This window comes from Xyrauchen texanus, chromosome 4 (assembly GCF_025860055.1).
Source record: "Xyrauchen texanus isolate HMW12.3.18 chromosome 4, RBS_HiC_50CHRs, whole genome shotgun sequence".
NCBI classification, from domain to species: Eukaryota; Metazoa; Chordata; class Actinopteri; order Cypriniformes; family Catostomidae; genus Xyrauchen; species Xyrauchen texanus.
Genome location: NC_068279.1, coordinates 49119727 through 49144800, shown reverse-complemented (window position 1 = coordinate 49144800; position 25074 = coordinate 49119727). Strand labels below are relative to the sequence as shown.

At 38.7% G+C, this 25074-nt stretch overlaps 1 protein-coding gene across 1 annotated transcript in view; it reads right to left on the bottom strand.

Annotated features, from left to right (window-relative positions):
• Positions 1–658: 658 nt before the first annotated feature.
• The window catches only part of inpp5jb (inositol polyphosphate-5-phosphatase Jb), a 38363-nt gene continuing 13947 nt past the window's right edge, over positions 659–25074 (bottom strand). Inside the window, exons 2-13 of the mRNA XM_052125547.1 lie at positions 23315–23835; positions 18371–18478; positions 14658–14766; positions 12780–12896; positions 5986–6161; positions 5471–5582; positions 5117–5226; positions 3783–3984; positions 1952–2089; positions 1753–1836; positions 1519–1623; positions 659–982 (exon numbers count right to left, since the gene is read on the bottom strand). Of these exons, the coding sequence (XP_051981507.1) occupies positions 659–982; positions 1519–1623; positions 1753–1836; positions 1952–2089; positions 3783–3984; positions 5117–5226; positions 5471–5582; positions 5986–6161; positions 12780–12896; positions 14658–14766; positions 18371–18478; positions 23315–23829 (2100 nt within the window). The 5' untranslated portion in view covers positions 23830–23835. The remainder of the gene's footprint in view (positions 983–1518; positions 1624–1752; positions 1837–1951; positions 2090–3782; positions 3985–5116; positions 5227–5470; positions 5583–5985; positions 6162–12779; positions 12897–14657; positions 14767–18370; positions 18479–23314; positions 23836–25074) is intronic.

Genomic DNA, 25074 nt, shown 5'->3' with positions numbered 1-25074 from the left:
CCATCTTGGATGTATTGTTTTACTGAGCTCATCACTTATTATGATACATGCACTCCTGCCTTAGAATTTGGCCAATGTATCTTATAAGGCAACATAACTTGGCTGCATGCTGTTCAGAACAGTCTTTACATCAGAAGTGTGCTTATGATGCCTTAAAATGCTGTCTAGCTGGGCAACTCACTAGTATTTGGAACAGAGCTACAGAAAACCGATGATATACTGCAGAGGATCTGCTCCAATAAATCCCAACAAGAACCACAAGTGTTTTCTATTGTGCACTAAACCCTGGTCGATTCTGGGAATAACTTCTACATGAAGCAATTTAAAGCATTAATATTGTGCAAGAATATTTAGAATCATTTCTTTGTTTCAGATTTTGTTTTGTGCAGCTTGAGAGAAAGAGAGAGAAGAATATGCAAATGCCAGAATGTCACATAGAACGAAAAACAGTTACAGACAAGAATTTAGCCTGCTCGCTCTTGTATTTTGCTGAAGGGAGCCACAAATTAAACACTTACTGCTGCCCTGCAACATACAAATCAACATCGCCAAACGACATTACAGGACAGTAAATGTACAACGACATTATATACCCAGCAGAAACCTGCAACCCTATCCTTGAGCATATATAATCCTCCAGAGAAGATGGTGTGCTTAGCTATGGCTCCTCTGGTTTGGTTGCATCATTTCCTGAGTTAGAACTGTCATCAGAAACCACAGGGTCATCAGAGGTCTTGGTCATTTTGAGGGTACCACCGCTCTGCTTGCTAGAGCTGGAATGTGGCATTGGATCTTTGGAATATGGTTCCTTTGGATTAGTTGGTTGCCCTTTGGCAGGTTTGGCGCTCCAGTTGCTGCTCTGTCGCTCCTCAACCTCAGGGCTGGAAGTGCCAGAGACAGCCTGCTTTACCTCATCTTCAGACGTGAAGTCAGAGCTGTCCGACGGACTTAGATCTGCTGCAGTGGATGCTGGCAGTTGAATCTTAGGCAATATTAAAGGAGGAAAAGCATGATAACTGGAAATCATTATAAACTTCCTGATTTAGTTCTCAGTTCATACAATTTCAAATACCTAAGAACAGCTTTATGATTCTTAGTGAGAAAGGTTGTAGCGTGACCAGTAACAAGCTACTTTTCCAATAAGTGTCAATGCAGCATTGCAAAACACGGCATTACTGTTTTAGCTTCCCCAACACTGGAAATGAGCACAGGATAGAATTAAAGGAATATTCCATGTTCAAAACAAGTTAAGCTCAATCTACAGCATTTGTGGCATAATGTTGATTATCGCAAAAATGTATTTAGACTCTTCGCTCCTTTTCTTTAAAAAAAGCCTTGAAACCCTCCAAAAACCATCACTGGCCACACAATACCCTCGATTTTAGCTTTTATTTAAAGAAAAGGAGGGGCAAGTCAAAATTAATTTTTGTGGTAATCAATATTATGCCACAAATGCTGTCGATTAAGCTTAACTTGTATTGAACCTGGAAAGTTCCTCTAAAACCTTAAAACTTTTACCTGGAATGGCTCGGTGACGCCCACAATGGAGCTCATATTGTTGCTGTAGTAACCCAGAATGAAGTCTCCAGAATCCTTTGGCAACTCCTCCTCTGCAAAAGTCACCTGGAGATATCAAGTCAAAAACAACTAATCAAAATAAGAAGCTGAGTGGTTTAGCAAGCACAAGTGGTGGAAGTAAATGATTAATTGTTTCATACAGCATAATTTACATTATTTTGGATTTCTCCTTACTTCGTGCTCCTGTCTTAGGAAATCAGACTCCTCCTGTTTGGCCCAAGTGTACGCCACATAGTCCTTATGATGTTTAAACCCAACCTAAGGAATTACAGTTTTGTAAATGCGGCTCATTCAATTGTATAGCAAGACACTCATAATTGGCTTTTTAAGTTAGATTGAACAAAAATTAGGAATTCATTAATATTGAAATAACCTTGTAAATCCCAATCCAGTCCCAAGAGCTTCGATAAAAGTTGGGAGCGATCTTAAATTTGGCTACTGCATCAGATATCTCTGTCCATTCATCCTCCACAAAAATTGTTACCAAAGGCATGTCGACCTTATAAGGGAACTGCAAGAACAATCACATGTTAAACATAACCACACTGTAAATACTCATCATTAAAATTCAATAAGTGTGTACAGCCAAGACATTGTGAAACAACACCCCTCTTTACATCTGTCTCTGTAACAGCCCTTGTCTGGGTAAAAAGCAGGGGAAAAGATGTCCGCAAATCACTCAGTGTCAGATGGCGAAATGCTCATGGATTAGCCGCAAATTTGCCACATATCATTTTCACATGCAAATAAGATTTGCTGCAAATTGTCCACTGTTGCCAAAGGTTTGCTGGAGGTTCACCACTACCGGTGAAGAGCTGCGAGCTTCTGGCAAAACACAGGCTCATTTGCATTTTAAACTAATGAGTGGGAAATTTACAGCAAATCTGTGGCAAGTTTGCCAGAACTCCTGTTTAGGGGTGGCCAATTTTTGGAGGGTTCATTCACTTCCATTGTAAGTGCCTCACCGTAACCTTTGTTGCTTTTTTAAAGAAAAGGAGGGACGAGTCAAAATACTTTTTTTGGTAATTAATATCATGCCACAAATGCTGTCGATTGAGCTTAACTTGTATAGAAACAGGAATATCCTTTAGTATTTTATACATTACTTTAAAGGTGCAGTATTTAAGATTCAGAAACCCTTGTTATTAGTGACACCTGTGGCTGTTAAGTGAACTGCATCCAGCAACCTGTTGCTCGTGCTCGGCACACACTCCATAGGGACGCGAGCATCGGCCAAAACAATAACGTACAAAGAGACAACATGATTCATCGGCATCATGCTGACAGATGAGGTAGCATAATTAAATTACACAGTTATGATTGTTTTACTACAAACTTTGAGAATGCTGGAACAGGGCTAAAACAAAGTGTGGATATAGGTCTGACTATGCGAGACTGTAGTTTGAAGTAATCAAATGCATGACTGCATTTATACGATAGCTTATGTCAGCGCTAGCTAGCTAGCCAGCTTTATCAATAGCTGTTAGCTAAATTTGGTGGAGGTGACAGTAGCTGTTTATAAAATAGACTACATTATAAATATGTTGACACAGTTCAGTATTAATGTGAATCCATCACAACTGACATTTCGATATATCGATGCGCTATTGTTTTATAATAATAGAATGGATATATTTTCTGTATAACCAAGTTACGTTACACTAATGAATGGAGCTTTTTGCATGATCTTGAACATTGTCTAGCATTCATTTAATGTGTTATTGTAGTTTACCTCGCTGAATATGTACAGAATAACATTGTTTATGACAGTTACTGTGCAGGCAAGATTAAGTTAGCTAAAATTACAAGGATCAGTCCTCATGGCACTATATATTTCATATGCTTTGCAGTTATGTAAGCGTAACTAAACGATTTTAAATGCACAACGTGGAGATGAAGAACAGAGAATTTATAGTAAAAAGGACTTAAATATTGATCACTTTCTCATCCACACCTATTATATCACTTCCGAAGACATTTATTTATCCACTGGGGTCTTATGGATTACGTTTACACTGCCTTCAATGCACCTTCAAATTTCTGGCCCCATTCATTTGCAGTGTGGAAATATTCCTCTAAAAATCTTAATTTGTGTTCTGCAGAAGAAAGAAAGTCAAACACAAATGTTCAATAATAAACAGTTCCCTTTCAACAAATGAGAATTTACTGATTACAATCAAAGAAGATTTTGTTGCTGTGCTGACCTGCAGAGTGAACATAGAGGAGACGGGCTTGTGGTCACTGATGGTGTACTCCATTTGACTGCGGTAAAAGTGTTGTGACACACAGGTTCCGCTGGTTAAGCCCGATAATGAGCTGCGCTTAGATGTGCTGTTGCTGACCTGAGCCATAGGCCTCAGCCGCCAAAGAATTCGATCAGTCCATGCTGGTTTACGCTTTTTTCCACTAAAAACGATGAAGATGAACTAATGCAACAATGCAACATAATTGTATTGCTTACGTGTAACAATCTGTGTCCATATAAAGGAAGTAAACTCAAGCATCATCACAACACATTCCCCATTCATATATATATACACTCACCTAAAGGATTATTAGGAACACCTGTTCAATTTCTCATTAATGCAATTATCTAATCAACCAATCACATGGCAGTTGCTTCAATGCATTTAGGGGTGTGGTCCTGGTCAAGACAATCTCCTGAACTCCAAAATGAATGTCAGAATGGGAAAGAAAGGTGATTTAAGCAATTTTGAGGCGGATGGGCTACAACAGCAGAAGACCCCACCGGGTACCACTCATCTCCACTACAAATAGGAAAAATAGGCTACAATTTGCAAGAGCTCACCAAAATTGGACAGTTGAAGATTGGAAAAATGTTGCCTGGTCTGATGAGTCTCGATTTCTGTTGAGACATTCAGATGGTAGAGTCAGAATTTGGCGTAAACAGAATGAGAACATGGATCCATCATGCCTTGTTACCACTGTGCAGGCTGGTGGTGGTGGTGTAATGGTGTGGGGGATGTTTTCTTGGCACACTTTAGGCCCCTTAGTGCCAATTGGGCATCGTTTAAATGCCACGGCCTACCTGAGCATTGTTTCTGACCATGTCCATCCCTTTATGGCCACCATGTACCCATCCTCTGATGGCTACTTCCAGCAGGATAATGCACCATGTCACAAAGCTCGAATCATTTCAAATTGGTTTCTTGAACATGACAATGAGTTCACTGTACTAAAATGGCCCCCACAGTCACCAGATCTCAACCCAATAGAGCATCTTTGGGATGTGGTGGAACGGGAGCTTCGTGCCCTGGATGTGCATCCCACAAATCTCCATCAACTGCAAGATGCTATCCTATCAATATGGGCCAACATTTCTAAAGAATGCTTTCAGCACCTTGTTGAATCAATGCCACGTAGAATTAAGGCAGTTCTGAAGGCGAAAGGGGGTCAAACACAGTATTAGTATGGTGTTCCTAATAATCCTTTAGGTGAGTGTATATATATATGTATGAATTTGCATGATATTAAATAAAGAAAAGACAAACCAAAGCCCTTAAACCGTTCCCATTACCTGGTGTCATATGTGTCTGTACCCACATCAAACTTATATGTAGGAGGGAATTTAAGTGGCCCCTCGTGGAAGCCCTCAAGCACAGTCTCACTGTCTTTAGCCATGTTAAGCTGCAAGGGAGAGAAAGAGGTATTTAGTATCAACACAGGGGAAACAGAGCATTCTATAAAACACAAAATATATTTTTATAGTGAGTATGCTTTGTCATTGCCATGTTCAATGTCATGACCTAATGAACAGTGCCAGAATACCTCCTTCAGGATTAAATATTTACACAATATTTACACATAGGTCAGAGATCAATACAGGCAGCACTAGAAATTGTTTTTCGTAATAACTACATATAAGTCTCACCTGGTCTTTTTCCCATAATATGGAGAGTTTGTTATTGTCAATAGCTCCTTTCACAACCTGCATATCCAGGTCCTCAATTCGGAAGTTCAGATCTCCAAACCAGAAAACCACACTGCAAATATTTGTACATGGATTGAATATTTGAGGTTTGATTATTCGTTTTTGAATATCAAAGGTCATACAGTAGTCCCAAATAAAGTTACAGACTTACAGAGGATAGGGCCTACTGTATCGCATCATATACTTTATATAGAGTGCATGGTTACACAAGTTATCTGGAGAAAATAAAACTGTGTTGGGTCCACTTGCTGTCCAAAATTACATTTAAAAGCCAGTTGAGAACCTCTATCCTACAGGAACACTTATTACTTTCACCTCCTGTTGGTCACATTCACCAGCATCTTCATTACTATATCTTGATATAATAAAGGTTGAAAAAATTTTGTCTGATTTCATCACACACATATATATATATATATAGCTCAAAATTGCTTTGGTGTGTGTTTGAGCCTCACTCGTGATCCAGTACACCCATAGCAGCTTGACCTTCGAACTGTTGCTGTTGCAGAATGCTTTCAAAATCTTCCATGCGCTGCTCTGAGTTCTCCATGTGTGCGGGCAGATGACAGTTTAAGAAACAGATTGAATGGCCAAAGACAGTCATACTTGCACTTACACCTCCTTTATTACCCTGCAATAGAACAAATGAGACAAGGAACATGCTGTCATGCTTAGGAGTCGCTTCAAGACTACTTGGGAGTAATAATAATATACACAAATGAGACAAATGTTGGCATCTATTAAGATTATAGAGCTATTTTATGGATAGCATAGCTCAGACAATTTGGAAGAATTGAGAAGTCAGCAGAATTTGAGTTCACATTGAAGTCTCTGACTCAGGGTCCGAAATTAACTATATTGCCCACCAGCCAAGGTGGCCGGTAGATGAATAAATTTACCAGCCAATCAGATTTCTTGCCATATTTTGTTTATTTATTTGTTTGTTCGCATTTTACAAGTGGATTTTACAGACATATGATTAAATGAAACAATACTGCATGCATGTTAAAAGTGAAATGCATTTTTTAAAGAACTGTATTGTTTTATTATGAAATATTTAATTACCAGATTTAGAATTATTTTTCAGATTATTCACTTATGATAACTAAAATTGTATTTAAGTAGGCCTACATGTTGTCATATGAATGACGAGTAAGTAACTCTCATGAGCCTAAAGTACACGACACCCCAGCAAACACACAATGTTCCCCTAACGTTAGCGTATGGTTCCCGTTTGGTTATTTTTTTGTGGGAACCAATTCCTAACGTTCTAAGAACGTTCTCTTTGGGTTCTTTATTTTATAACCATAAACTAACGTTCCCACAACGTTGCACGGTGGGTGTTTTTGTGGGATAACCTAAAAATAACTTAAACAGAATGTTCTCTAATAGTTTTTTTTTTTTAAGTTTTATATTTCGTTCACATTTTAAAATTATTTTACATTATATTTGATTATTTTTCAGAGAGGTTGATAGACAATTTAAATTACAGCGTAATTTAAAAGTAAGATCACAGAATATGGGAATTGAACACTATGAAACATGCACTATTTTCCTATTCTGCAGCAGTGGTATAAATATTTTGTGGTTTGGAATCTTATGTTTTGATGCCTCTGGCACATGACTGAGAGTGGCATGTAAATGGTCTGCACTTATATAGCACCTTTTTAAGGTTTAACGGTATTCAAATCGCTTTATACTGTGACTCATTCACCCATTCACACACATCATACACTAATGGCGGCAGAGCTGCCATGCAAGGTGCTAGCCTGCCATTGGGAGCAACTTGGGGTTCAGTGTCTTGCCCAAGGACACTTCGGCGTGTGGGCCGGGATTCGAACCAACCCTGTGATTAGTGGCCGACCCGCTCTACCAAATGAGCCACAGCCGACCCTGGAAGCATTTTGATACAATTGATAATCCATTTTGGAACACGTTAGTCTAAGAGACACTTGATAGAAGATAGCAGCACATACACAAAACTTTACTGTGCTGTAAAAAGATTTAATAAAATTAAAGGTAAATGACCTGTTGGTGTTGTTTAACTAATAAAATTAGCTAGAGTGAGAACCACATTATAGCGACCACAAGGAGGTTAACCCAACGTGACTCTACCCACCCTAGCAACAGGGCCAATTGGTTGCTTAGGAAGCCTGGCTGGAGTCACTCAGTATGCCCTGGATTTGAGCTTGTGACTCCAGGTGTGGTAGTCAGCGTCTTTACTTGCTGAGCTACCCAGGCCCCCCAATTAAAATTATTCTGAACACAGTTAAAAGCTTGTCATGCTCCCAGCATGTTTTCCAGGTAGAGAAAATGGATCATTAAAAAAAATCTCCCCTTGAAACTTATCGGGTTTGATATGGTTGTAAATTAAGTTACCTCTTTTATACATCCGCTGCCGCGTTGTGGCTGTCCAGGATATGAGTGGCATGCAGCGACCTCAGTTGGTGCTGACTCATAAGTAGGAGATGGCGGGCGAGTTGTGACATATTATGAGAGCGCGCGCCGGCTTGGCGATTTATGTACGCTACCGTTGCGGTGCTGTTTGAACGGATCAAGACGTGCTTGCCAAGGATCAGCGTGAGAAACCTCTGCAGGGCAAGAAATACAGCCAGCAACTCTAGGCAGTTGATGTGCCAACGTAACCCTGGGCCTGTCTAGGAACAAGTGGCTGTGTGCTCATTGCAAACGGCACCCCAACCCTGTTTGGAGGCATCTGTGGTGACCATGATGCATCTGGACACCTGCTGTAGGGGGACTCCTGTCTGCAGAAAACAGAGGTCTGTCCAGGGGTTGAATAACTGTTGGAAGAGTGGGGTGAAGATTACATGATATGTGCAGTGGTGCCATGCCCATCTCACGACTCATCCTGACAGCCAGAGCGACGGGTTGGAATGCGTAAGCGCTGCGTTCAAGCTCCAAGCGGGGGGCACTAAGGGGACAATCATGTTTGACGTACCTTGTGGGGCTTCACAGCGGTCGGGAGCAGGTAGTGTTGCGTCAGGAGGCAAAGTTGAGTCCCAAGGCATGTGTGCTGAGAAAAGACTCAAAGTACTTACCTTGCTCCGCGTACCTAGCAGGGGTCGGGTTAGTGACTGAGGAGGTGGTCCTAGTGAGGCATCCTCTGGACTCATCAGAACCGGCCGGCCTGGGGTGTTTATGTGGTACAGTTGTGGATGTGGAGGTGAAAGGCCTACGTCCGTAGTGCCACTTTGACTCTACGAGTTTGATGCCGGGGTGCCATGAGAACTACAGAGTGTGTGCTCTTGAGCGACGAGGAGGCGCGATGTGTTGAATGGTCTCTATTTTTAGTTTTTTTTTCACCGCTGAATCATATTGGGTGAAGTCCTCAGTGGTATCACCGAATAGGCTGAGCTTGGAGACGAGGGTGTTGAGAAAGCGAGCTTTGTCAGTATACCACATCCCAACCAGGTCTAACCACAGATGTCTTTCCTGAACCACGAGGGTTGCCATCGCCTGTCCGAGTGCCCTCGTTGCGACCTTCGTGGCCCGGAGGGCGAGGTCAGTTGCTGAGCGCAGTTCCTGCAGAACATCAGGATCAGGACTACCCAAGTGCAGTTCTTTAAGTGCCTTGGCCTGGGCCATAGCATGCAGAGTGTAAGTGGCCTGTCTGGTGGCGCTGTAGGCTTTGGACGACAGGGATGACATCATCCTACAGTCCTCGTAGGGGAGTACTGGGCAATCCCACCAGATGGCTCCTCCTGTGGCTCTGCCCGTTCCACCTTCAGCTCTGCCTCCTGAGACTCAACTCCCCAAACCAACTATAGCTCCGCCCCTGACCCTGTCCCTACCTTGTGGCTTCCTCCCAGGCCTCCTGACCATGATCTGGCCCTGTGGCCACCTCCCAGGCCTCCTGAATCAGTCCCTGCCCTGTGGCCGCCTCTCAGGCCTCCTGGCCCTTTGGTCACCTCCCTGGCCTCCTGATCGTCCACAGGCTCCTCCCTGGCTTCCCTATCATCTGCATGCTCCTCCCTGGCCCCTTGTTGGTCCGCAGGCTCCTCCCTGGCCTAATGATCATCCGCCAACTACTCCTTGGCCTCTTAATCATCCTCCGGATCCTTTCTCGTCTGCTTGGCCCTGTCCTCCTCCCCATCCATCATTGGGTACCAGGAGTCTCCTCTTTGGAGGGGGTTCTCTCATGAACTGCCTTGTGTTTTCCCTTCACCTTCAGTTCAGTTTCAGTGACTGTTGAGTTTTCCCCTTGTTCATGAACTACATTTCACATTCCAGATATCCACATCACACACCTGTTCCCAATTCCCTCTAATCATGGTTCCCAGCTGTTCCTTGTTATGTCTTTTGTTCTCATGTGTGTATATATAGTCCTCTTGTTCTCCTTCCTCTGGTTGGTTCTTGTTTGTATGGTTATGAGATAAAAAGTTGTTATTTCTCCAGCCTACTGCTGTGACGTTTCATTTCCTTTCTTTTCAAAGTGTTTATATTTCATATTCACCATCTTCTCTTGATTTCTTTGTGAATAAAATATTTGCGTTTGGATCCACACTCTCTCGTCTCGTCCTTCCCATAAGCGTAACAATTACACTGTTGCTTGTTATGCCTCACGCAGTAGATTCATAAGAACCAGCTCAAAATAGTCATTTCTTTGTGAATCGGTCTACTGGTAGTGCTTTATGTCTTGTCTCGCACTGTAGATTCAGTAGCAGTGTTGATGTGGCTCTTAACAGTAATACAGGAAACACTGTCTGAGTCCGGTTTTCTGTCCACATCACCGGAACAATACACATTCAAGAACCATTAACGAAACCGAACGTCATGAAAATCATTAGGTTTTTATTATAATGCAATCATTAGCAGAGAATTTGTAAGTGTGGTTGTGGGTAATTTAAAATGGTCTTGGATGACTGTAAATTTAAGAGTCCTCTTCCCTTCATCCCAATGGCTTGAATGCTCCTGTACATTACTTTCATCTTGCATCGAGATGTACGCCTAGTGCTAAAAGTACATGCCCACTGATATGTTCTACTATTAGCTTCCAGTACACGAGCAATGATGTCATCTTAAATATGCACGACTCGTGGGGACACTCCTCCGCTCCTGGCAGCGGCCCTACCGCTTCAGGCGGTCTGGTAGTCACTTCCCTCCTCCCCTCGTGGTCTTCTTTCGACCCATTCACATTTCTGGGGGATGGCAGGGCTCTCCTCCACCCCTGGCAGTGGCTCCATCGCTCCAGGTGGTCGGGAGTCCAGTCCCTACTCGCCTCACGGACGGCGGCTGTTCACCGCATCCGGGCAGTCGCGCTACTCCATCCCCCGGTGGATGGCAGCAGTACTCCCCCCGGTTGACGGCCGTGTCAAGGACTCCACTACAGGCATCCCTCCTCCTTCCTGGATTTCTGCACCAGTGTAAAGGGGTTTAGATGGGCAAGGAGGAGGCGAGAACCAGCTTGACAATATAAATAATAGTTTAATGAGAATAGTTTGAGAAGACACAAACACACACATGATGGACATGCCCGTAAATTATCTCTCTCTCCCGCACCATCTTCCGCAGTCGGCCTTTATCCCTCTCGGAGGCTTGATTAGCCTGATAAGGGACCGGGTGTGTAGAATCACCACGCGGCCCCGCCCTCCACCCTGCCACAAAGACTACTAGAGCCTTATCAGAAGCAAAAAATCTATTAAAATATAATGTTAAATCTATGTTAAGGATGAATGGAGGTTCTTTTAGTCAGTGATCATAATACCATTAAAGCATGAGGCAGAACAGAAATGGAACTAATTAATCAAAATATGGAACAGGTGTGCGGTAACCATGGTGATCAGGGTGGCTGGCTGCAGATATTTAGAGAGAATCATGTGCTTGTGTGCTGACTTATGAGATCAACTAAGAGATCAAAACTGTTTACATCTGAGAAATATATCAACTGTTGAAATATACAATCTCTGTAGCCTAACAACTGCTTTATGATCTAAATAAACCTAAATAATCTAGATACAGCCTTCTCCTAATTTAATATATTCGGTGATAAATATTCAAATATAAACATTGTCACACTTGTTTACTCCAGTAAATATGCCCAATATCTATCTAGAAAATCAGTCCACTGTCAGACATCTTTGAAATGCTCGCGGGAGGCTATTTCCAGTCATGCCAGTGCAGCTCCTATCTACCTGAATGGGGGAACACCAAAATCTCAAAAACGGTTGGTCAAAATTACGATCAAAATTACGTTTTATATATTTTAAATCAGCAGTAAAATCTGACTAAACTGTAATCATAAATTGTGCATCTTTACCTCATATTACCATAAAAACTAAATTTTCACAGTTTGTATAGCTAATTGATTGACAGGCCATGTCTGTATCTAAAAGGAAATGGCTCTTTTACATGTAAGGCGGGACTTCCTTTCTACATACATTGACATCTGTTGTATATATATATATATATATATATATATATATATATATATATATATATATATATATATATATATAGGGTTAATTTTGAAATGTATTCCACTACAGATTACAGAATACATGCTGTAAAATGCAATTTGTAACGTATTCCGTTAGATTACTCAAAGTCAGTAACATATTCTAAATACTTTCTAAAATGACAAATGATGTATGTACTCTCTCAAATAATATGAGGTTGTAAAACAATATGCATAAGAATAATAAAATAATTAGCCAAATGCTGTTAAAAGGTTTTATATGGGGTCTAGAATGTCACATCACAGGACATGTCAAATGTATTTCATGCATCTTATCAACTACCCTATTTATAAGTTAAATGTGAAAGTGTGTAATGCCCTTTAAATTCATATGTGTGTGATCTAGACTCCTGGGTTCAATAGTTAACTTTATAACTCATTAAAGCCCAAGGGAAAACAAAAACACAAAAATTTGAGTATGTTTTTCCTGATTTCAGTAATCCAGTCACGAACTTGCTTCTAAAATGTGACAGTGTTTTATTCAGTTTAATTTAATTAAGAGTTGAATTTATCGTTTTATATTCATTATATTCAGCACATTATTAATATTTTAGCAATGCACTCCATGAGATATCTAACACAACCCCTTTAACAGTCTCTTGTAACCTTTGCATATCTGCACATGAGGATTCACTTCCCAGCTGAAAAAGTATTCTGATATAGAAATGTGGAATAAAAACATTGCTCTAAATTACCGTCACACTGTTATCAGAAAGGGAAAGTAAAATATATCATCCAAAAAACAACATGAAAAGGTTTAAACAAATTCTGTACCCAGATACCACCGAGTCCGGTGCGCGTGGTCTGTGTTTGAATAGCTCTCAGGAAAGGCAGGTGATAGTACTTGGCAAAGATGAGCAGTAGCATTCCCTGCATCCTTTGTGATGTAACCTTCAGACAAAGAGAGAGAGAAATAGATGTCTCAGTGAACATCGGATAGGAGAATTAACTGGCAAATGAAACGGAAATTCCTCCATCACCAGGTGTTTTCTTAGGCTTAAAATGGAGTTGGGTTGTGTATATGCAAAAATACCATAGGCAACTACTTGTATTATTTTTTCAGTATGTAGCCAGTTAACTTTGTACACTATGTCATTTCCCTGTTCAGAATACCCAGACTTCCTTCTATGTCCCCAAATGACTTTTTAAACTGTTCAGACAAGGCTGTGTCAAGCCAGCAGCAAAGTTTGCCTTGTCAAAAACAGGATTCAGCATGCACCAATAAACCTTTCAAGCGTATGCTACATTATCACATGACTTAATTACAAATGCATGCTTAATGAAACATGAGGGGTATAGTTATCATCTTGGAAATAAACCGATTGTTTTGCATTCGTCACACTGGAAATGGAAGGTTAAGTTAAGCACATTGCATTGTAGGATACTATATTGTAAGATACAATATGTTATGCAGTGTTTTGGCAATCTGGGAATTCTATGCATTCAGAAAATTTGCATAGGCCTACTGTACCAAGTAAACATATTATTTACTGCAGAAATAGTAAAAGTAGTATGGTAGTATACTATCCCAAACATAGCAGAAGTGCTTGGTTGGGGTGGAGTGGAATTTATACAGACGCTATCTATACAAACTGATCACACTGTGAATTCTGTGACCGGAGGTCCGAAGTTCTGCTGCTGAAATTGGTCAGTGTTTTCCAAATTTCAAACCACTGCCCTCAGTGGCTGTTGCTGGAAGTGTTGTTGAGATGAGATATCCAAATGATGGTGCCAAAATTTTTTTGTATTTTTAGTTTTAAATGGTTAAATATAAGAGGCATGCATTTTTATTATATGTCTAACCCAAACACCAAACCTAAACCTAACTGTCTGTGGAGTAAAAATGTAATTTTAGAGCAAAAATGCAACCTCCAAATCACACTCATCATGGTTTATGTGAATGCAATTTCTTTCTGGTTTCCATGGGACCACAACCTCTGTCTCAAGGTGAACATGAGTACTTCCTGGTTTCCATGGGATCAGAACCCATCTCTCAGAGTTAACAAGATTACCTTCTGGTTTACATGGGACCAGAACCAATGTCTCAGAGTAAAGGCGATAACTTTGTAGTTTCCATGGGACCAAGATCTGTTTCTCAGAGTGAACTCGATTACTTCCTGGTTTCCATGGGATCAGAATCTGTGTTTCAGGTTAAACATGAGTGCTTCCTGGTTTCTATGGGACCAGGATCCATATTTCAGGTTAAACATGAGTGCTTCCTGGTTTCTATTGGACCAGGATCCATGTTTCAGGTTAAACGCAATTACTTCCTGGTTTCCATAGGACAAGAATGATTTCGGGTGCGCGAACATTCGGAAGTCTGGATGTCAATTTCCTGTGTGATGATAATGATCTGTATGAATTCCACTCCACCCCAGACAACACAGCCACCTGACACATTCCTTCACACATTTTTATATGAGATTATGTTTCGACAAGAAAATACTATCACATAGAATCAGGCAGGAGTCCAACTGAGAGAAAAAGAAGCAAAACATTTGCCACATGACAAACATTTTTCAAACTCAGCCACTCACACAGTATTACATAATGTGACCCCTGTGGCTCTAATGACAAGTGAGCGTGTGTGTGTGTGCGCGTGTGTGTGTGTGTGTGTGTGTGTGTGTGTGTGCGTGTTTCCACATTACTGACCAGTACATATCCGAAGACACTGAGAGCAACCATGCAGACCTCGCTCCACTGATCAGAGAAAAGAACATCTTTTAGCCGCTTATTGATCATTGAGTTCACTTCTTGTAGACTAATAAGAGGGAACGAGAAGGAGAAAGAGACAAAGAAAAAAACAAGAGAGACAGAAACAAACAAGACAGGAGAAAGGTCAAATGACAGTCAATGTAGATGAGACCGAAAAACAGAAAAATATATAACTGATAGAGCATGGCACAAGCAATGCCAAGGACATGGGTTCAATAACCAGGCAATGCACTTACTGATAATATGTAGCTATGAAGCATTGTAAGCTTTAAATAAATGTAAAATGCATAAATTAAAATGTAAAACTGTAGAATACTTATGTAGGTCATGTCCTGGATTACGCATACCTCGGGTCTTAAGTGACACAGGACCATATTCCACCCCTTCTACCTCCAGAGTTGGGAGGGTTATTTTTGAAATGTATTCCACTACAGATTACAGAATACATGCTGAAAAATTTAATTGTAATGTATTCTGGTAGGTTATTCAAGGCAGTAAATTATTCTAAATACTTTGGATTAGAACAGCACTGGTAGATTTTTTCACTTATTTTGACAATAAAATATCTGCCAGTACAGTAAGACAAAATATACATGTTAAAAATACATTCTCTGAAAAACCTAAATATCTTATTGTTACAGTGTTGTACTTATTATACAGTGTTGTTTCTAAAACAAGATTAATAAAATGTATCTTGTTTTAAGGATTTTTAGCTATTTTTACAGGAAAACAATACAAAAATTATTATCAAGAATACGATTTTTGCCCTAATATCAAAGGTCTTACTAGAAAAAAAGAAATTATGACCCAACGTGAATTTTCTTGATATAAAAATATGATCGTGTCTGGTAACATGTGCAAGTAAAATGGCTAGAAATAGCATTTTAGCTTAGCATAAAGCTGACAATTTTTTAAAAGTGTTTCACCGCTGTTCAAACACACTTTGATTGGCATTATTTATATGTATAAATGTTTTCCATCTGAAAGGACTAAATATAAATGAACCAAATGACAATAAAATGCAAAGTAATCTCATTAGTAATCAAAATACTTTTTGAATGTAACTGTATTCTAATTACCAATTATTTAAATTGTAACTGTGAACACATATTTTGTATTTTAAATACATAATCCTGTTACATGTATTCTGCTACTCCCCAACCCTGTCTACCAACCCTGTCTACAAATAAAAATGATGACTTGACTATTAGCAATTTTTGATGATTGAAAAGGCATTATTTAGAAAGAGAAATATGATGGATATTCAAACAGTGAGATGGCTAAAACAGCACTTTAGGGTCAGGCTATGTGTAGACTATTTGTAGTATTTGTATCCTTTTATATTGATAAAATAAAATAAATAAAAATAAAAAAATTAGATCCAGGCAGCATTTGGGTCATTAAAATTTTTTTTTTTCTGAGATGATAAAAATTTGAAATATTTAAAAAATCTAGTTGAAAACAAATCTGTCAAGTTTGTAGAAATGTAATCTTTATTAAAAAAAATATTTTTTTTTAACACTTCCTTGAATTAAATTCAAGGTAAAAAAAAAAAAATGTTTTGCTGTCACCAAAATCTAGTATTTTTTATGGTCGCTCCATTTGACCTGAACGATTAGCCTTTTCATAAAACAAAATATTTGTATTAATATCTTTATAAAAATAAATAAAAAATAACTATACAAAGAAATGAGGGTTTACAAAGGTCTTCTCTGTTTTGTTTTCGAATGGTTACCTGCATGTTGGTTACACTACCTGGTTTTTATTTGGTGGACAAAAGTTTTTCAAATATTAAGAATATTTTAAAACAAAATTGTTTTGCTGCTTCTTTTTTAAAGAAATAATAATAGATTATTCCCAACTACTTACAGTTGTGGGCAAAAATATTGGCATCCTTGGTAAAAATGAGCAAAGAATGCTGTGAAAAAAATCTGCATTGTTGATCCTTTTGCACTTTCATTCAAAACAATCACAAAAATCTAACATTTAACTGAAGTAAAACAATTGAAACAGGGGAAATATCTCATTATTAAATAAATATTTTTATCCAAAATGCACTGGCCATAATTATTGGCACCCTTTTATTCAATACTTTTTGCAACCTCTCTTTGCCAAGATAACAGCTCTGAATCTTCTCTTATAATGACTAATGAAGTTGGAGGACACCTGGCAAGGGATCTGAGAACATTCCTCCATACAGAATCTCTCCAGATCCTTCAAATTCAGAGGTCCATGTTGGTGGACTCTCCTCTTCAGTTCACCCCACAAATGTTCTATGGAGTTCAGGTCAGGGGACTGGGATGGCCATGTCCGAACCTTGATATTATGAACCATTTTTGTGTTGATTTGATGCTTGTTTTGGATCATTGTCCTGCTGGAAGATCCAACCAGGGCCCATTGTAAGCTTTCTGGCAGCAGGTTTAGATTTTTTATCTTTTGGTATTTGATAGAGTCCATGATGCCATGTATCCACCCAAGATCTCCAGGACCTCTGGCAGAAAAACAGCCCTACAACATTAAAGATCCAGAACCGCATTTAACCATCTCTGTGTGCACAAAACCCATCTCTGGTGTTTGCTGCCAAAAAGCTCTTTTTTTGTTTCATCTGACCATAGAACCCAGTCGCATTTGAAGTTCCACTGGTGTCTGGCAAACTGAAGACTCTTGAGTTTGCTGTTGGATGAGAGTAGTGGCTTTTTTTCTTGAAACCCTCCCAAACAACTTGTGGTGTTATTGGTGATGTCTGATGTTTGTTTTTAGACTTTCTGACCACACCACCCAACTCATTTTTGCAATTCTCCAGCTGTGGTCCTTGGAGATTCTTTGGCCACTCTAACCATCCTCATCCTCTGCGTGGAGTCAATATAGACAAACGTCCTTTTCCAGGTCGAATCTTAAGATCTCCAGTTAATTGAAAATATTTAATTGGTTTCAATCTTCTTTTAGCCGTTTCACAAAATGGGAAGTAGGAAAACATAATTTTGCTAGTAGAGGTGTATTCAAGTAGTTGTTTTGTATGAATTGCTATTTTAATGCATTGTTGCATAACTTTATAGATCCAAACACAAAACCAGTGTCACGCTTTTAACCTACAGTATGGACAGATTTACACTTTTCTTCCATATTGTTATGATCCCTTGCTGTCTGTCCCGTGTTTTCTGTTTCACCCGTCTCTGTTCACATTCCATGTCACGTTTTCCTTGTTGTCCGCCCCGTATTTCACTGTCTTCGTGTTAAAACTACATTTCCCACGATCCCCAGCACTCATCACTGCCAGCCTTGTGTCATTGTGCTCACCTGATTGTAGTTTGTCATCATCTTGTATCCAGTGTATATATACCCTGTTTGTTCTCCATTCCCTTGTCTATCGTTGATGTTTGTGGACGCCTGTCTTCCTGCTCTTCCCCGTGTTCATCCTGCCAGTTCTGCCTTTCATGTTTTCCGTGTTTACGTTTTGTTTCCCCATCGTGGGTATGTCCTTTGTTTGTGTTTTTCCCGTGTAGTTTTCACTGTTGTTTAAATAAATCACTGTATTTGGATCCAACCCCTTGTCTGCCTCCTCCTGCATCGTTACACATATAGTATGGCCAGCATGATTTATTGTCATACTGAGCACTTATAGAAAAGCAGTGAAGAGAAGCAATTCTCACCCTATAATATACATGTCTGTGTTTCCATCACCGACATTCAACCCCAATAAAGAAGTGATGTCATCAGGCGGCATGGCTGAGCCCACATTCCATGTGATGATGTGAATTCTGTTGGCAGAAAAAGACATCAGAGAACATCAGTCAGAATTTGTGCTAGACTACTACTTACAACATCTCTTTTAAAGCAATAGTTCACCCAAAAATGAACATTCTCTCATCATTTTCTCACCCTCATGACATCCCAGATGTGTATGACTTTTCTTCTTCTGCAGAACACAAATTAAGATTTTTAGAAGAATATCTCAGCTCTGTATGTCCATAGAATGCAAGTCAATGGTGGCCAGAAATTTGAAGGTGCAAATATCATATAAAGGTAGAACAAAAGTAATCCACAAGACTCCAGTGGTTTAATCAATGTCTTCTGAAGAGATCCACTCGGTTTTGTGTGAGAACAGACCAAAATATATCCTTTTCACTGTACTCTTTTCAGGGGACTGGGATGGCCATGTCAGAACCTTGATTTTATGAACCATTTTTGTGTTGATTTGATGCTTGTTTTGGATTATTGTCCTGCTGGAAGACATCTTGTCATCACAGTCTCTCGGCACAATCATGAGTTCAAGCTCAATTACACTTCCTAGTGTGCAGAGTGCTAGACTGTGCTATAGGAAGTGTAATCGAGCTTGAAATCACGATCACTAAGGAGGCTGCTGTCGAGATTTATAATGAAAAAGGAGTAACATTTTGGTCTGTTCTCACTCAAAACCATTTGGATCGCTTCAGAAGACATTGATTAAACAACTGGAGTCATGTGGATAACTTTTATGCTGACTTTATGTGATATTTGGACCTTCACAGTTCTGGCCACCATTCACTTGCATTTTATGGACCTACAGAGCAGAAATATTCTACTAAAAATCTTTGTGTTCAGCAGAAGAAAGAAAGTCATAAATATCTGGGATGGCATGAGGGTGAGAATTTTCTTTTTTGTTGAACTATCCTTTTAAAGGATGCCTGACATGGTACAATATGATTTTTCCACGTCAGACAGAACGACATACAGATATGAAACATCTTGAGGGTGAGAAAATTATGACAGAATTTTCATTATTCAGCACAAAGGCTGTTGTGCTGTGGGTTGCTAGTAAGGGTTCCTTCTTGACTGTATTATCTAACTGTATCAGGAGGCAGATCACATGAGCTTTAGTAGCTGTTGCATTGTGTAGCTGTTCGTTAACATAAAGTTAAACTCTGCTTAACATTGTCGCATCGCCAGTAGTCGTTGTCCCTCATGTCATCTCAAATTGCCAAACTTTCATTGAAAAGGAATGACTACAGGTCACTTTATCACTGTAAATCTCTTGACTTCAAGTGAACTTGAGTGTTCCCTCTAATCTGTATGTTTGTGTGTGGATGATTGGGAGAGATTTCACCCATAATTGCTGTAATTCACTGTTGGATTGCTTTAGTTGGCAATTAGAAATAATAAAAGGCATCACTTGTGACGAATTGTGGGTTTGGCCTCTAATTCATCTGTTCAATTAATATAATTAACATGCAAAGATAAGATGCAAACAAGTATCCTTAAAAAAGTGTTTGCATCATATTCATGGATTAATACAATTATAGAATTAATAGGGGAGCGAGTTGGTGCACATTATAAAGATAACTACACCCTGTCTACAATAGCTGGGTTTCCATCCTTGTACTGTATGTTTAATGCAACATTTAGAATATTGCATAAACAATGCTGGATGGAAACATAAACATACGAATAAAATCGTCAAAATGTGCATAAAACAACGTATACACTCGATAAATAGAATTTATATTGGGATGTAAATGTGCATCAAAAAAGCCATTTGACTTTGCCTCAACAAGCCATGTAGATACATTATTTGCTCAGATAATATTACTAGTATCAATGCATAGCATCTGAAATGTTGCTCTGGTTTTTCTGAAATGTGGGAGCCAATGCCCGTCATCAAAATGATTGGCTGCTTTTGACAGACTTTCGCTCCCAGACATAAGGCATCTGCTGCTGAATGCTAGCAAACATGAAGTTCATCAGCGTGTTTTGTCTGAATGCGTTTTAAACCCCAAGTAATTCATTGCATTTAATAAAAGAGCCACAGTGGCCTCTACTTTCATTTTAATTTCTATTTTGCAGCATTGTTTTTGCAACATTCCTATTTTACGCATAAATTACATTTGTAACTTGGATGGAATCATGACTACTGAGTTTTTTTTTGAAACTTAAGCAAAAAACTAGATTTGTCCAGTCATTGCATACTGCATTCAGTTTCATATAATATTTAAAAAGATATATAGGCAGTGTACAGTATATACTACGCTGTGTTCGGTCAGTAGCATAACAAATTACTAGTGCTCTCATGATTATTACATTTGGCTGACGATTAATTGTCAAACATACACATTAAGAAGTCATTTTTACATAGTTAACTTCAAATATTCAAATCAAAATAAATATGATATGATTATGATCATAATATGATTTCTTTTTAAGGCTTTAAAAACATATAACTGACATTCATGGCTTCAGAGGATGAACAGATGCCAACTCCAACTATAAGACATGGGATACTTCATATGTCATTGCCTGAACCTTGGACTTAGGACAGACCTCACAGAAATTACTGGCCAGGTTGAACTGCGATGCACCTCACTGATCTCTGCCTGCATCAACTCGGTCTGATAATGGACTACACTCTTGAACTAGAATACATCGGCTATCAATTAATTGCCAACAAAACCCTTCATCAGCCAACTAAAAAGGACAATTGCATCTATGTGAACTTCTGCATCTAATCCAGGATGGACTTCAAAGACAATAGATATTAATCTTAGTTCATACAAAATCTTTGTTTTAAACACTTATTTAGTTTAATCATTTTAAACCAAGACTTGCCCTATACATAAGTCATGTTGGCATTATATTCATGATGTTAGCCAGAGAGGAACTGGCCCACACAATGAGTCTGGTTTCTCCCAAGGTTATTTTTCTCCATTAACCAACATCTTCTGGAGTTTTGTTTTCCTTGCCAAAGTCGCCTTCAGCTTGCTCACAGGGGTTCTAAATATAATTATTATTTAATTAATTTTACCATATTTTATCAACCTACACAAGGATGACTGTTAAGACATTATAGATATTACAGTTTTATCTTCTGTTAATGCATAATTTTCTGTAAAGCTGCTTTGAAACGATGTGTGTTGTGAAGGGCGCTATACAAATAAATGTGGGCGCTATACAAATAAATATGACTTGATATGAAAAATAATGTTTTAAATATCAAACTATTTCTAAATAGTTTAAATATGCCTCTGTTTTTGTTCAACTTTATTTTTGGTCAATTAAAAATTTACACTGTTGCTTTTGGAACTTTAATATATTACATTTTTGTTAAATGTTTTTTTATAAAAATATAATTTTATTTATTTTATAATTATTTTGACATTATGCAATATAAACATTTTCTGTCTTAATTTCTATACTTTCACATGTTATTATAATTTTCTATTTTTGCAGTAGTAGAATAATAGATTAGGTGATGTGCAGTATACAGTAGGGTTTATTTGTGTCATTGTAGACTATACCAGAAGTAGATATTGCAGGTTAAGTTTTTCCAAAAAAAAAAGCCTTGTTTGAAAGTTTAAATTTGTTATAAAATTCTGAAGTTTGATGGCTATACAGATATTACATAACAGTAAGTCAAACAGCCAAGAGAGTGTTGTAGAAATTTTGATACTCATTGAACAGTAATAGTCATTGCAAGGGAATGCCTCTGTGTCTGAGGGATGCAGAGGAGGAGGATCTGCTTTTGTTGAGAAACCTTGGGATAAAAGAGTATAAAATACAAGTCAGCCCTCCCCTCTGGGTCCCACTCACGGCACAGATTAACTCCTGTGTAATGACCGGGTCCTTCTTGCAAGAATAAATAATTTTAAAAGACTGTTTGAGTCAGAGTGTCTCTTACGCAGTGATAATGGTTGGTTGATAATTTTTTGCCACAACAAGAGAAAGAGAGAGAACACAATTTAAAGCAGATTAAAGGCCTTTTGTGGGTTTGTTTACATTTGAATTTTTGACAGCTTGACTTTAAATTAACAAGCATTTCGGTGCAGTGCAGGTGGCAATCCAAATGATCTCATCACCATACACACAAACGTTATGAAGGTTATTGTACTTCTTCAAGAATTAACAAAGTGACAGTGATGAGCTTGCAGGTTAGTGTGTGAAACCGGTGCAACCGTGCCCACAAACGGAACTATTAGAAAGTCTGTTCTAAGTGAGCTATTGCCGGGACAGCATTTTAAGACATCATAGGCACTCTCCCGACGCAAATGATGTTTCAAAAGTTAGGTATCTTAATTCTGCTACCTTCAAAGACATCTCATTTTGTAACATCGTATGTATCCTTCACCATGTAGACGATCCCAGAATGCATGGTGATGAGCTTCTGGAATGATGCGAGATAAATTATGATTCCAAATATACATATAATACATTTAATAATAAATATTATTGATAAATAATAGTTTAAAATTATACAAAACTGCCTATTTTAACCAAAAGGTGTGTGCTGTGCAAATTAATGCTCATTAGAGGATCACGTCATTTCTCTCATCTCACCTGCACTGAAATAATATGCGAGTCAAGTCTATTCCAGGAGTTGGTGTTTGAAATTTTGGTCTTGGTTTAGGGATTTTAAAAAAACACTAAACAAAATTTGTACAATAACAGTATGTTGGCTTGACCAGTAAATCTCCAAAAGCAAAATGTGAGCACTACAAGTGGCTTAGACATCTAAAAATCTTTTTAGGTATTCTCACTATTGTCTACAATTCCATTATTGCCAATTTTAGTTAAACCAAAATGTGATTAAAAATGTAACATTTCCTGCATGTGCTGCATTTCTATACCTGAAATCCTCCACGACCTGGGCCTGAGTGTCTGCAGTCCCAGTGACTGACAGCGCTCTCTGAGGGTACAGGACAGAATCTGAAGGTGGTTGTTTGTAAGACGGGGCCTGAGGAAGGGAGGCTGTTCTCATTGCAATGTGGCTCCGAGCCAAAGCTGCATGTCCTGAAATCTTCTGACCAGACAAACTTAGAGGACCATGACCAACATTTCCAACATTAGATTGAGGTCTTGCTTCTGCGGAATGGTTGGGTTTGTAGGGGTCAACCGGTTCAGCATGGCTGGTCAGTTGGTTCGGTCTAGGAGATTCTGGAGGTTTAGGCTCTGATACGTCAAAAGATCCTTCCACTCTAGGTGTTCTCTGGGGTCGTCTTGGTCTGGCCGGAGCCACTGGTGGAGTATTAGGGGAAGGAGAAGATGTGGAGGGCGAGGAGGACTCTGCTGGTGTTTTTGGTTCCACAGATGATGTCAAATAGTTTGGTTTGGACAGGCTTTGATTTTGCTGCTCTGTTTCCATCTTTACCTGCCAAAAAAGAAACATATAAGTGAATGGATCAGCACAAACTTTGTCATTCTTATTTTTTTCTACATTTTTTGAAAAAATGTTCAATGTAAAACCAAAAAAAATCAGCAAAAACACTTCTGTTAATGTCTCAATAATGCATCAAATAACAAATGTCGGCACAGAGGTCTAGTGGTCAGCATGCATGCACAACGAACATGGTGCTCATGAGTCACGCTGGTGATGCAAGAGGTGAGTTCACCAAACGTTATTTTGCGATCCTGTTCCCCCATCCCCTCCCCATCATTTCCTGTCTTCTCTCTTCCTATCAGTAGTCAAGTTTTCATCAATGTTACAAATTGTATTTATGCACTTATTTATGCATTTCCATTCCATGTGTGTAGGAGCACAAAATAGTCTCTTCTGGGAAATCTGGGAAAGCTATTTGACATAACAGATACTTACATACTGTATATTCTACAAGACAAAATAGTAACAGAATTTACATAAATGGTCCTGTTCAAAATGTTACATTCCATTGGTTCTTAATATGGTGCATTGCTTTCTCGATGATCCATGACTGTTTGTGTAATAATTGTAAGGATATTTGTGACATTTAGAAAAGAACTGTAAAGTGCCCTCATTCTCACAACATTTTATGTAAGGATATTTGGTATGCTAAAGTTAGACGGGAATTTAAAGTGCCCTCATTCTTACACCCCTATATGTAAGGATATTTAGGGGTTGATGAATTTAGAAGGGAATTTTGGGTCTCGAAATATGTGAGCTATGAACTAAATTAAACTATCCTTATTGTGCCTTATTAGGTAATGAAATGTATAATGGAATTAGTCGCATTCGACAACCATTATAAATTGGATAAATGACAAATAACTGGATTATTTGTCTGAATAAATTCTCCACCATTAAAATCGTAATACAACATCTAGTTGTATCCGCTCACAATTTCTACTGTAAGGAATTAGATTTAATAAGTGAATTATGATTATTTCAATTATTGGAGTGATATTATTCTCATGGCATATTGAAAATAATATCACACGTATTTAGGTACAGATTTGAAGCAAAATCTTTTAGAAACAGAGATTATTTATCAAAATATACCACAGTCAATCATCTTTGAATACAGACAAACTTTATTATTATTCTAAACATAAATCTAATCTAACACATATATTGGAGATGTACTTGCATGTAGTGGTGTTTCCTTGCATTTTTTGTGTTGCTTGGTTCTTGGTC